This window comes from Cricetulus griseus (assembly GCF_003668045.3).
Source record: "Cricetulus griseus strain 17A/GY chromosome 1 unlocalized genomic scaffold, alternate assembly CriGri-PICRH-1.0 chr1_1, whole genome shotgun sequence".
NCBI classification, from domain to species: domain Eukaryota; kingdom Metazoa; phylum Chordata; class Mammalia; order Rodentia; family Cricetidae; genus Cricetulus; species Cricetulus griseus.
The window spans coordinates 160,532,012-160,546,602 of NW_023276807.1; the positions used below are offsets into that span (position 1 = coordinate 160,532,012).

At 39.2% G+C, this 14,591-nt stretch overlaps 1 protein-coding gene across 2 annotated transcripts in view; it reads left to right on the forward strand.

Annotated features, from left to right (window-relative positions):
- Cfap299 (cilia and flagella associated protein 299) overlaps positions 1-14,591 on the forward strand; it is a 435,850-nt gene that overhangs the window by 12,385 nt on the left and 408,874 nt on the right. For both annotated transcript variants that reach the window (XM_035453289.1, XM_027387660.2), the window contains exon 2: positions 1,622-1,752. In XM_035453289.1, coding sequence (XP_035309180.1) covers positions 1,622-1,752 — 131 coding nt within the window. The remainder of the gene's footprint in view (positions 1-1,621; positions 1,753-14,591) is intronic.

The window sequence follows — 14,591 nt, forward strand, 5'->3', positions numbered from 1 at the left end:
TGCTTAATTTGGTTGAATAGTTTGCTGTTTAGTGATGTGTTTCCAGAGATACTAGAACTACATTTTCACAGTAGAGAGATCAATAGCGATCCTGCTACATCATGCTACAAGGTTGACTTTTGTTTGATTCCCAACAGCCTTTGCAAAGTTACATATATATATATATGTGTGTGTGTGTGTGTGTGTGTGTGTGTGTGTGTGTGTGTGTATGAGCATTGCTAGTTTTACAACTATCCGAAAGGTTTTGTGTAACTGAGTTAAGATATGAAGGCATGTAAAATTTAGTATGTAAGTAATCAAAAACTTATCAAAGGTCCTCGGTATGTAAAATTCTGTGTTGATCACAAGAAATTTATATTCTTATGGAGGAGGAGTCCCACTGTCTTGAGTAGAGTCCTTTCTACAAACTCATTTTAGTAGTGTATTTAGGGCAATTTATACTCATATTTGGTTTAAAAGCAAACCTCAAATTGCTTTTTCTACTAAAGATGAATTCCACTAGGTGGAGGTATTTGCTTAGTTTTGTGGTTTACAGTAACTAAACACAGCAATAGGGAGGTCTGTCTGCTAAGTAGAGAACATCTGAACCCAAACAACAGCCTTTATGCTCCTATGCCTGGAGCATTGCACAGTCATGGCCTGGTAAGTGCCTGAAGACCTTTCTGTGGAGCTCGTAGTTTTCTTTTAATGCTTAGTAAAGCAACAGGGTTAGTGTGTAAGGTACTTGGTGAGCAGAATAGATTAGTGATCTAGCATTTTTCAGGTTTTTATTTAATTGTTAGTCCTGTATTCATTACTGATGTCTAAATATAACATATGCTGTGTTCGTTGTATTTGAAATGTTCCCATGTCATTTAATGTCATTATTTGTTCATAAATAGTTTGCTTAATAGTTTATATTATTAATGTCATATAAAACAATACCTTCTTTAAGCCATGGGAAAGAAACTATTATTTTTTGAGTATGTTATATACACAACAATGTTTATGATACAATTTTAAAATTCCTGAAATATGGCAGGTCTAACATCCTATGGGGAAATTTGTTTCCGTCAAATCCAGGCATTTTGTGGCTATAATCTTGGGTGTCTACTTTTCTGTTCTTATTGGTGCCATTATTATGTGGAACAATATCTTTTTAGCTAAGTAGGAAATTCATCTGCTCCTCTTTAGTGGCATTTGAAGTTATACTGCTCTGTGTCCTCAGATAATTGGCTTAAGTCAGTCTGAAGCACTGAGCTCTCTGAAAGCAACCCATTCCCTTTGTGTGCTGTTGAATCTCCAAGCTTCGCTTTAATGCACACTATTGTCTAATTATATTGCTTTAAAGATACACTGTTAATTGTCTACTGCTGTTTGCATAAATTGTTTAAAAACACAACAGAGTTTTGTTCTCTGATCCCTTGGAGAAAAGTTGGTGGTTGATGCTGTTTTCTCTTTTCATCTTGTATCTATGGTTAAAAGAGAAGACCAAATGTGTCTAATGGTACTGTCGGGAGGCTAGTTTCACATGTGTAATAGCTCTTGTCTCCTTTTAAAGAGGAGCACTTAATTTAAACAATCATTTTGTAGACATTGAAGACAATTCACCCAGACATCTGTTGGTTGGTTTTTCCCTTAGGATGAAAGCCTGGCTCGCCAGTTGGTGGAGCTAGGCTACCGGGGGACAGTAGAGATCGTGAAAAGGGAAGATTTCGAAGCCAGAAAGGCAGCTATAGATATTGCAAGACAGGCTGAAAGAACACAGAAAAAGTAAGTGTCCATGTTCCATATCCAGATTTTTTTATAATCTAGAGTATCTGGGAAAGGCCAACCTTTCTCTACTATAATAATTTGGAAATGTTGTTTGGAGCAGTAAGACTTGAGATGTCTCAAACCTGACCCTACCGTCAAGAAGCAAAGGGGCTATCGCCTGCTTGCAATAACACTGTGTGCCAGTTTGATCCACTAATTCAAGAAATGCAAATTCTAAAATATGGTTATTATATCAATAAAGTCACGTTAAAAAGTAACTCACTAGTACTGGTTTTATGCATTTATAAACGAAAAATATGTGACTTTAGCCTTAGAAGTCTTTGTACTTTTGAAACGTATAAACCTTGGCTTTGTTTATGTTCTTGGACTTTTCAAACATTGATTCATGCAAAGACAGTAACTATCACTGGCTTTTAAAAAAATGTGGCTACTACAAGGTAATGTAAAACATGGATTGAATAAAATGTATGCAGATAGGTAATTAGAGAACTGAGGAGATAACTCATTTAATCAAGGACTCGCTGTGAAGGTATGAAGACTTGAGTTAGATCCTTTAAACCATGTGAAAAGCTTAGCATGTGCTTTGTGTGTATAATACTGGTATTGGGCCAGTAGAGAAAGACAGGTTTCTGAGGCCTAATCTTTGAATACTAAAACAGTGAGAGACCCAGTCTCATAAAACTAGGGGGCAAAACTGAGGTACAACACTTGAGGTTGCCCTCTGGCATGGACAAACACAAGCCTACATATCTCCATATACACATGTGCATATACACAGAGACAGGTAATGAAAAGACATTTTCCTACAGTGAAATGCATCAAACTATTAAGACAGTTTTAAAAATAGTTGATAAAACAGCCATCTATAAAAGTCATTAAATTTTAAGTGTTGGAAATGATAACCATTTAGAAAATAAATACTGAATTACTCTTAGATAAGATATTTAAATAATACCCAGTAATTATTAGAATTTTCCCATGTAACCATAAATGCTATGGACTGGGAGGTGCGTGGGTCCTGAGAAGGTGCAGTTTTAGATGGCTATTTTAGTGGTTATTGTGTGTCAGAATTCCATCATCCTATATTTTTAACACATTGATATTCAGCAGTGTATGCTTTCTATTGGATCCATAATGCATAAGTTGGAGGCCTAATACAATACACATTCATAGTTTGCATCATCAGTGTGACAGTCCCTTTCTATACATCCCAAGCCTGGAATCTGCTGCTGCTTTGGCTGAATTCTTGTCTGGACCAGGCTCTGAGGCTGATTGTTGTTTGTGATTTTTGGGTTGTGGTCCTCATTTCTTTGTCACTTGTCATCGGGGACTGTTTTTTTTTACTGCTAGAGGCTGTCCACATTCCTGCTCATTTGCCCTCTTCCTCCAGCAATAGTGGGTCACCCCTAAGTCTTTCCATCTTTCTCTTCTGTGTTCTCTTCCCTGGTCTGGCAGGGAAATGCCCTCTTCTTTAATGATTCCTGTGATGACAGTAGGCCCATTTAAATGATCCAGGTTTATCTCCTCATTTCAAAATCTAGCCATCATCACATATGTAGGGTCCCTTTCCATACGGAATGCAGCAAACAGCAATAGGGAATTGTCACCCTTAAGGCAAAATTCTACAGGTAATTCACATAAACTTCAGTAACTTATACACAGTTGGTCACTTCAGCCTCTAGTCTTACCAACTTGTAACTATGTACGTTATGTGTGTAAATTGTGTATGTCTTATGTAAGACATCAGACAGACAGACAGATAGACAGAGACATGGATAAGCTATTTACACTCATGTTACTTTATAAGAGATATAAATGATTTCATATTGAGAGGAGTTGGTCATGTTTAAAGTTTAAGATCCATCCATGTCACATGTCCATTTTGTGTTTTGAGGATCAAAGTGGATTTTTTTTTTATGTGGTGATCTCTCTAACTGTCCGGAGCTGGAAGTCATCAGACTACTCAAGTGCCAGTCTTGGGAGGCCAGTCCCCACCCAGAGCTTCTAGGAAAGGAAGGCCCTTTCATCTGGGATCTCTTCTGGTTGTCTTTGTTATGGATGTGTCCCATATGTTGCCTCCTGTCCATGTGGGGAGTCACTTTGTTCTTTTCCCTGCAAAATTCATTTTAGTGTTGTTGACACCACGGCCAGTAGAGGGAGGCCTAGAGCCAAGAATATTTGCTTAAGTCCTAATTGCAACAGGTACCAAGTTAGAAATCCTTGATCTTATCTACTGGTGGGCATGTGTACTCAGAAGCGTGCTCACTTCTCTAGCCTGCAGATGAGATGCCACAACAATGTGGCATGTTCTCTTGGTTTAGCAATTGGGGATCAGACATGTGTAGATGTATATTGGGAAGTTTTACTTAATGATACCTTCTTCACTGGAAAAAAAAAGAATCTGGAGAGATGGATGTTAAATAAAATGGGAAAGGGAGATTTTCATGAGGGGAGTCACAGAAGAAGGAAACATATAAGAAAATATTTTGAGTTTTTAATCATGTGCAAAAATTCTTAGACAGCCATATGCATTAGGCACTCTGCCAGGTTCTGGGACTACAGTAGAATACAAGACTTGGTCACTGCTCTCAAGGAGTTTGATGACTAGGTGAGTAAAATTATATTGTTGGTGGGAATGGAAAATGAAAAACAGCTTGGCAATTTTTCAAAAAATGAAAGAGATCCTTACCATATGGCCCGGCAATTTTACTCCTAAGATTATACCCTAAGGGAACTGAAAACACAGGCAGGTAAGTACTCACTCATGAATGCTGAGAGCAGCATTATTCATACTAGCTTCAAAGGGGAAACATTCCAAATGCCTGATAGATGGCTCCAAATGTGGTGTGTAAGTATAATTGGAAATTACTCAGTTATGACAATGCAGTATATTGTTATTTACTTCAGCATGGATAAACCTTGGGAATATGGGGCAAACCAAAGGAGTAAACACAGAAGCTATTGCTCTTTAAAGGAGATGGCCCCAGAGCCTTGGGCATTTGAAGACTTGGTTCCCAGTTGGTGGTGCTGTTTGGGGAGGCTTAGGAATTGTGGCCTTGTTGGGGGAAGTAATAGCACTGGGGGTGAGTTCTAACACTGTCATCAAAGCTGTAAGTATGCCCATTTCTCCTCACTTCCATGATTTGTTATTATTATTATTTAGTATAAGTCTACCCGCTTATACTGCTTCTGTCTTGATAAGGACTGGAAAAAGACGAGGTGTGGTGGCATATGCTTGGAGTTCTTAGCTACACAGAAGGCAGATGCGGAAGGATATCTTGGGCCCACAAGCTTGGGAACAACCTGGACAATACGATGTGACCTTGTCTCAATAAACAAAGTATGAGAGCAGTGAGCTGGCACAGCAAATGATGACACTTACCACCAATCCTCCTGCTTCCTATGCCTTCCTCTTCCCATCTCTTCTCCCCTTGTCTTTCTCCTAACTCACTCTCCCCTCCCACCATACTCCCAATTAGCTCAGGAGATCTTGTCTCTTTCCCCTTCTTCAGGGGACCATGTATGTCTCTCTTAGGGTCCTCCTTGTTTCCTAGCTTCTCTGGCAGTGTGGATTGTAGGCTGTTATTCCATTGCTCGATGTCTAAAATCAATGTATGAGTGAGTACATGCCATGTTTGTCTTTTTGTGACTGGGTTACGAAAGAGGGAAATCTCACGGGACTCTAATCCTACATAAAGAGCTACAGGCAAATAATGACTACTGAGAGAATCGAATTAGTCTTTTTCAGGGATGAACCCCCTATATGATTATTCAGCAGCAAGTAGTCAGCCCTGAAATCATATACACAAAAGCAACACTAAATGCACTCAACAGGTTGAGTTTATTTATATATTTATGCACCTATGTGCATCAATAATTAAAGATAAAGGTGACTGAATTTGAGGAGAGTGGGGAGCTAAAGGGAGAAGGGGGAGGAGAAAATTATGTAATTATACTCAGAAATGGAAAAATAAATTTAAAAAGAAATATTCTTTTAAGAAGAAAAAGCAAATTGAATGAAACTAGGACAAATCTTAACATGTTGAAAGTAGACGTTACCATGGTAAATTAATCTGTTAGTGACTAGTAACCAATGTCTGAAAATTGGTCAACTTTTACCTTTAAGAGGATCTCCTGGATAAAAGACATAAGACCGTCACCATAGAGACCCTTTGAATCAACCACAATAACCTTCTTAGAGATCCCTGGGCATTTAGAATCAGGGGCTCCTAACAGTGACTGGGCATTTTACATAAATTAAATTACACAGTTTATGGTTCTATTTGCTACTTTTCAATTGCTGTGCTAAAACACTACAACCAAGACAACTTATAGAAGCACTTATTTGGGCCTACAGTTCCAGCAGGTTAGAGACCAGGATGGCAGAGCCAAGAAGTGATGGCAAGGGCAGGATACTGAGTGCTCACATTTTGAACAGCAATCATGAAACAGAAAGAGTGACCTAGAAATGGTGGGAGTCTTTACTTCCGAAGTGTTTGAATTAACTGTGTACACTGTCACACCCCACAACATTTCATCTTTATCAATTTTCAGTTTTTAAAAATATGTTTTCAATCATTAATCATTGGTTTATAAATAACCAGAAGCTAAGAGAAAGGTAGCTATTATTTCTATCCCTAGAGGATAGCTTTCCCAGTACGGGAGGGGCAATTCTTACTCCATTTTATGTATTTGAAGTGTGGTGGAGGAATATGTGCCATGGCCATCATATGGAGGTCAGAAGATAACATGTAAGCCATTCTCCCTTTTACTATATGGGTCTAGTATTCTCATCCCTGCCCTCTCTTGTTTACTCTCATGCTTCCCCAACCCCTTTTCTTTTCCTGTATAACTCTCTTTCTCATGTCCATGTCTCATTTCATTTTGTGACAGGATGGGTTTAAGTAGGACTTTGTGTGTGATTGTGGGTTTGGGGCTATTGTTTGGAGAGTGGTGGTATCGTCAGTGGGTATAGAACCAAAGACAGTGATTCCTTCTCACTTAAAATATATCAATATTAATCATTCAGCAGTAAGGGATGAGTCTCTGTGAGCCCATCTCCCTGCCATGATGGCTTGTTGACATGGCTGGTCTTGTGTGGCAGGTAACTCATAGTTGATTGTGATGGTGGTATCAAGTCTGGAAAATGGGATTTAGAAGGCCTTCATCTTATCTTCTGGCTCCTCTATTGTTTCTGCCCCTCTTTCCCAGTGTTCCTTGAGCCTTAGAGGGGATGCTATAAAGGTCCTGTTTAACAGTCACATATTCTCAGCATCCTTGGTAGCCACGAGTCTATGCATTCACCACCGTGTACTGCAAAGAGAGGCTTCTTTGATTAAGGCTGAGGGTAGCATTTGCCTTTGGGTTTAAACACAGATATTTAGAAGGCAGTTTTATGATATGTGAATTTAGCTAAGCAAGAATAGTAAGGTTCCCCACCTGGGTCTAAGTGGGGTACATCCCCAAGGATGGGTTGTTACCTGGTTTACAGACCAGCCCTGGGTTTCCTTCACATTCAATCAGATGGTGATTTGTTTCCCCTACAACAGCCATGCCACTACTGCAAAAGTGGGTGCATCTTGCCTGGCAGATTGATTTTTTTTTGGTAAGACCACCAGTGTATTGTTTTCTGCAATAGCCTAAAAAGCACCTACTAGTCCTTTGAGAGCTAGCTGGGAGAGGGTATGTTTCTAGTGTGCTTTTTATATATCTCTATATCTTACAGCTGAAGTGTGTGGAACTCACCCTCTAATTCTGGGGTGGGTTCAAACAAGGTTTCTGACACTTTATTTTTTCTCTGTGTAGCCCTAGTTGTCCTGGCCTCAAACTCACAGAGATCCACCTGCCTCTGCTTCCGAAGTGAAGTTTCTTCAAAAACTAGAAATAAGACTAGAAATATGACCCAGCTCTGTCATTTGTGGGTGTATAACCAAAGGCTTTTATTATGCCACAGAGACACCTGAACATCCTTATTATTATAGATAGGAGATGGACTCAGCTTAGCTGTCTGTCAAATATGGAATGGGAAATAAACATGTGACACATATATGCAATAGAATTTTGTTCACCTGTAAGGAAAAAATGAAATTAAGGAAATTTCAGATAAATGGATGAAACTGGGAAAACGTATACAGAGTGAGGTAACCCAGAAGGACACTACTACATAAGTGGGTCCTAACTTTCATTCTTTAGTCGTGTTTATTTATTTAACTTGGCAGTACTCCTAGAAGCCATGAAACTAGAAAGGTGACAGAATCACCTTAAAGAAGGGAAGACAGCAGAGCGTAGGTAAACGAAAAGTAGAGAAGGGAATATGGTGGTTGAAAGCTTTAAGAGGGAAACGGGAAGGGAGACAGGGAGATAAGGGTATGGAGGGGGATTAACCAAAACCAAGATTGCATGAAAATGCCATATATCCTTATATTACTCCTCCACAAAATACAAGAGGGATTGAAATGAGTTAACCTACATGTCTGGATAATGCTGATCCTAGAAACAATGGATTACTAAACACGATTTTCTGTACCATGTTTGAGACACTTCCACAGGAGTTGGTCCAGGAGGCCCAGGGACCTCTAAACAATAAGCTCTCTTTTTATACTATTGAGACAAAGTCTTACCACATTGACTAGTTTGGTCAATAGTGGTATTAGAGACACATACATGTCTGACTAGACTTACAATTTTTGTTACGTGTGTGTGTGTGTGTGTGTGTGTGTGTGTGTGTGTGTGTGTGTGTGTGTAGGCTTGAGAGAGCTCGAGTACCACTTGTGCACAGGTGGAGGTCAGAGGACCACTTGCAGGTATTGCTTCTCTTATTCTACCAGGTGGCCCCGGGGGATTGAACTCAGATCCCAGACTTGCTATTAGGTGTTTGCATGTTGATCTGTCTTGTCAGTCCTCTAGAAGACTTTTAAATTATAATATCTACATTTAGATTAATTCTCCCAACTCAAAGTATTATGGCTTTTTTCAACTATTACTTTATCGTCTTTTCCTTTATCCCTGAATGTTGAGATTTATAAATATGCAGACAGATGATGGATATAGATGTAAAAGTCTTCATGGTGAAAAATGAGATAGTAGATCAATGTGAGCTTATTTTGTGTGATGTAATAATAAGTAGTCATCATATTATAAATATGTTTGCTGCCATGTGGCAAACTGGAGAACACTGAACATGCTTTAATTTGCTCTATGCTAGCAGTTATCTTGGTGGATGTAAATACTATTATCTCTGTTTTAGAGATGAAAACCTAAACACATGGAGTTTATGGAGTTTATACTAAGAAAGGCCAGAAGCAAGTTGAAAATTCAGACCAGCTGGTGGAACAGCCTGAATTCTTAACAACTACATTATTTTTGCTTCAAATAATAAAATATGTTAAATGCTACAGCTTCAGATGTGGGATCCTTCTTGGATGCTACTCCCTTTATTCTAAATTACTAAGTCACAGGACTAAACCAATATTTGTGGAAACTGTAAGCATGGAGTAGTTCCTGATGATACTGGCTTTGGAGAGGATGTCATGAAATGCAGGTTTATCTCTATGTGAATCTAAGTAATCCAATAATTCACTCTATATAGCAGATGGGACAATGGGGGTTTTTATGACTAAACATGCATGACCTTAATATGATTGCTTTCACACAGTATTTGATCAGTTAGAAAAGGCACAGGTGTGTTTTGGTAGCTTTCTCTCTAACTAGTGAATTTGTAACATTAGCAAAGCTGTTTTTGCACCTGGATTTGGACAGCGATAACAAACTTTCTCAAGCTAAGAATAAATTAAGATTAACATTTAGGTTTTTTTTTTCTCCGTAATTTAAAAAATATTTGAATTGTAAATAGTTTTGAAAAAACCCACAGCAATAAATAAATAAAATTTGTTTACATAGGTGCCATAAAACCATCTCCTTTTAATAGAGATTACTGCTCCTTACAGCAAGTTAATAATCTCCAAGAAAAAGGGCTAGAATAGAGGAAATGATTTCTCTGTGGATTCCAAGGTTTTAAAGTGACTGTGGTGTTTTGGCTTTCCTCTTTGTCCCCATACTACTAACTGGTACTTCAGATCTTGCTCCTCTGGGGCATTAAGTGTCATCCTGAAGCCAACTCCTTAAACAGGCTGTTGTCTGTGCTTTCATGCAACCCTGTGTCTGCTTTTCATTTGGATACTGTGTAAGGGCTCTCAGTAGTGGTCTCTTCAGACTGCTGTACCTTTCCCTGAATTTCCCTCAACCTATGCAATTCCTTGCTCCTTAAATACAGGTTAAGGAGCCATCTTCTCCACTTCAGCATCACTGTCCAATCACAGTCCATCACTGCACCTGAGAAATATTTATGTTATCAATCACAGTTGAACGAATGACTTTTTATCCAGGCTTGACAGTGGCAGTTGATGCATGTATAAAAGATATGTTTTGAAAATTAATTTCTTAGCCAGGCATGGTGGCACATGCCTTTAATCCCAGCACTTGGGGTGCAAAGTGCTTCTAAGTTTGAAGCCAGCCTTGACTACACAGAGAAATCCTGTCTGGGAGAAACAAAACAAAATGTACTTTCTGTTGTCCAGTTGTGTGCACTTGTGTGAGATTCCCGAGTTAATGGTTTTGTGTACACATGCAAGGACTTTTATTTGTGGTAAATTACACAGAAAACTCATTGTCTTAAAATTGAAGTGACAGTTCATCAGTATTAGGCCTGTTCACAACAAAGTGCAATCAATTATCAGAACATTTTCATCTTACAAAGTGCAACTCTAAATCAATTGAACCAATCTCCGGCATATGACTCTCTGGGTATATGGATGTCCTGACACTGCTTATGCCACATGAGTAGAATTACATACTGTTGTTTATTTTGTGATTATATTTAGAATAATGCCCTCAAAGTTCATTAATGTAGCACATATTAAAATTTCCTCCCATTAAAAGGCTGTGACATCATATGTATATATTGCATGCTGTTTATCCGTCCAGCAGTGGACACTTGGGTTGTTTCCACCTTTGGGCCGCTGAAAATAAGCATCTATGCACATGGTTGAGTAAATATTGTTCTGAGAATCTGCTCTTAATCTTGGATGTACTGAGAAATGTTATTGATAAATCACATGGTAATTTTGTTTTTAGTTTTGTGGGGACCATGATACTGCTTTCTTCACAGTTGCACCATTTTATAAGATTTCACATTTCTCCACATTCTACTTAACCTTTGCTCTTCCCTGTAGTAGCATCTTGCTTTGCCAGTAAACTTGCAGTGGTGGCCACATCCCAGGAGCACCGGGGCCTTCACTTCCCTCCCAGTATCCCTCCATCCCACCCTCCCTTCCTCCCTCTCTCCCTTCTCCCCTCCCCTTCCTCCTCTTCCCTCCTCCCCTCCCTCCCTCCTTCCCCCTCGCTCCCCCCTTTTTTGGTAGTATTGATGTCTAAAAGTATGAAGAATGACAGTCATTCACATCTTTTTATGTGGGTTTGTGTATGTGAGTTCCAAGGAGGCCAGAGGTGTGAGATGTCTCTGGCTGTAGTTACAATCAGTTGTGAGCTGCTAGATGTCCATGCTGAGAACCAATTCTGCTTCCCCTGCAAGAATAGCTCCTGGTCCTAAGAGCAGTCATCTCTCTAGCCCCTGGACATGAGGCTTTAATCCCGGATGCTCCTGTTCTTGCCTTGTCATCTTATACTGTACTGCAAGAACTGTAACAAAAGAATTGCAGTGGCTGGCACTGACCTGCTGTCGGTATGGTTTCTGTCCTGCATCCTTCAAGAGACCGATGCATGCATTGCAGTAATCTCAAGAATCACTCTTGAGATTGCCTAAGGCGACAGTCATTAGAAAACTGCAGTACCATACTGGAGTTTAGTTATGGTGAAGTCTTTGTTTATCCTAGGCATCTAAAATGTTATTTTTAAAGATTTGTGTTTTAAGTTGTTTTGGAGAATTTCATCTTTTGCACACTCCATACTTCTTAAGTTTGTGATCTCTCCTTTTACTTTTATTGTCATATATATGTACATGAACATTCAGACCCAGAACCATGCCGTATAGCCTGAGGTTCTGGTCACCCTAGAAAATGAATGATTTTTGGCTTTATACTTTATCTAACATTTGTCAAAATTTGCTTTATTTTTTGCCACCTGGTCATTTTCAAAGTAGCTCCCCACTGAGATCTTGACCTGAGTTCCTTATTGTGGAGGTGCTTTACTTCATTAAGTCCTACACACTTCAAGTAGCTTCTATTGGCTGGCCATTTTCTTTTGTGTATTTGGCAGTTGGAAGATGGTGATCATGATGGCCTGAGGCTATCTAGAGTTCTAGAGTAAGGTACACCATTACCTTTATATTGCTTGTGTGAAGAATAGAAACGCAACCTGGCTCCATCCTCCCACTGTGAACCATCTACTGCCATTTGCAGGGAATGTTAGGCACAGCAGACAGCCACGGGGGCTCTGAAGAAAAGAGAAAAAAGATAAGAAAATTCTTTACTTTAAAAGCTGATTTTCTGAAATGAAAATATAGCGTGGCACAAAAAAATCTTCCTATTTCAGCTTTTCTAAACAACAAAAAATATGGTTAAGTACTATCTTGAGAAATATAAACAACTGCTAAATGTATATGTTAGCAACTGACATAATTATGTTTTAAAATATTTATGAAATGAGAACTTGGATCTAGGTAGTTTCATGATTACAAGCAGAAAGAAAAACATGAGAGACTTCAGCTGTTTTCAAATATTGTTTCTTCTAACAGTTGAAAATAAGGTATTTTGGTTCCTGCCAGATCTACAACTCTTAGGAATCTGCCACTAGATAAATATATACAGGCACTCAAAGTTAATGCAGCTGTGAGAATGTGTGTTTAGTATGTATCATTATAGAGTCCAAATTCAAAACTCAAAATTTCAAATGTGCTGAGACTTCACTATTTCCAAAAACTTGTCCATATAGTTTAAAAACAAATTTTAGATTTTAATTTGTTTTCTTCTTTGAAAACTTTTAAAGATGCCCCCCCGTTGTTTTTTTAAGATTATATGATACTTTAATTAGAAAATGGAATTTTTAAGTGCATGTAGAAACATGAAGAAAACATTTTTAAACACCACCAAGATGTGATTGTCGAAGATCACATAATGGATTGTGTGAATTCTGATTTTGTTTTGACAGCTTTTCTCTTTTAGTTTTTATAGTGGGTAGAAAAATGATCATAACTACTACTTCTAAATTCCATCTTCACTAATTGGAATTATTTTGAAGCACCTGAAATCTGATACAAGCCTTGAAGAAAGGTACCACGAGGCAGTAGCATTCATGATTACAAAACAAGGCGGCTTAGAAAAAGCAATGTATTTTTAGGAAAAAAGAAGAGACACGCACACCTTGTGCAATGTTTTATCAAGAGAGCAAGACAGAAGCAAAGAGCAGCCCTGCTTTATTTGGCGCTAGTGCTGCCTTCGATTTTGGTCTTTGCATTTGGCAAAGACAGTGGCGACTCTGGAGAAAGTCCAGCGAAGATCAGCCAGAGTGATGTGAGGAATAGGGACCAAGTCCTAAGAGGAGGCTCAGTGGGATCAGAACTGTTTAACTTGGAGGGGGAAGACGAAGGGTGATTTAACTGTCTTCAAGCATTTGAAAGGTTATTGTATGGAAGATACAGAACAGATGTTCTGCACTCTCACAGGAGACCCAATAAAAGGAAATACTTTAAAATTGTAGCAAGAGAAAAAGTTCAGTTGGTCATAAAGATGGACATAAGTAGAAAGAGAGGATTAGACACCGAGACAGGTAACTCGGGGATATAGGGAAGTTTAGTCCCTGGAGATCTTTAAAACTAGAAGTATATAACCATCTGCCTTGGATGATTTAAGTGTCCTCCAGCTCCGAGCAGGGAGCTTTCCTGCCTCTGCTTTTGAAACGTCCATCTCTGACATTCTAAGGATGTTGTTGTCACTTTCACAGAGCTGCCTGGAAGGCTGTCAGGGCCATTTATTCAAACACAGAGGCTGGAACTGAGCATATGCTGAGGTCCAAGGGGCTACTTGGTGTTTGTATGGTAACATCTTAGTAGCCGGATCTTGGAGGAGAAGATATTTCTTACCTGTGAATAGAACTGTGGGAGCTCCGCCAGCTTTCCCTGAACTGTCTGCATTGGTGCTTTGGACAATCATAGGAGTTGCTTTCATATTAAGATCAGACATTGCTTTGAATCATTTTATTTGATCATGGGGAGATAACATGTTTCTCTTTTCACGGATGAAGGAGAAGTTGGCTTAGAGAAATTCAGTTATTAGCCTGGGACACTTCAGGAGGCTAAAGGAGAATTCAGAACTTGGCTTGCAGTCAGTCCTCCCTGCCCTAGTCTAAGAAGTTGTTTCCATTTAGAAGCCATACTCGTGCATGCGCACGCACACATGCACTCAACACATGCACACTAATGAGTGCACACACACACCCATGAGCTAATACATGCGTGAATGTATGCACACAGATTCATAAATACAATCTGCTGATTTCATTTAGTGTGGCTCATATGGGCATGCATTTAGGGCTGACCACTTGGGACTGTATAACCTATCAGCACCCTCATTTCTGAAGAATCTGGATCCTCCCCCTCTAAGTAGTTATTAATGCCACGTTGGCGTGCCATTTGGTGCTGTCATTTTCCCAGGTCTTGTTTAGGCAGCCATATTTTTGAGGTTCCCTTACATACTTGGAAGACACTGTCTCATAGCAGGCATCTGGTTCCTCTGACTCTTAGTCTTCTGTTCCCTCTCTGTGATGTTCTGTTATGATGAATCTTTCTGCCAAAAGCCGCTGAGCCCCACGGCCACATGTGTGGT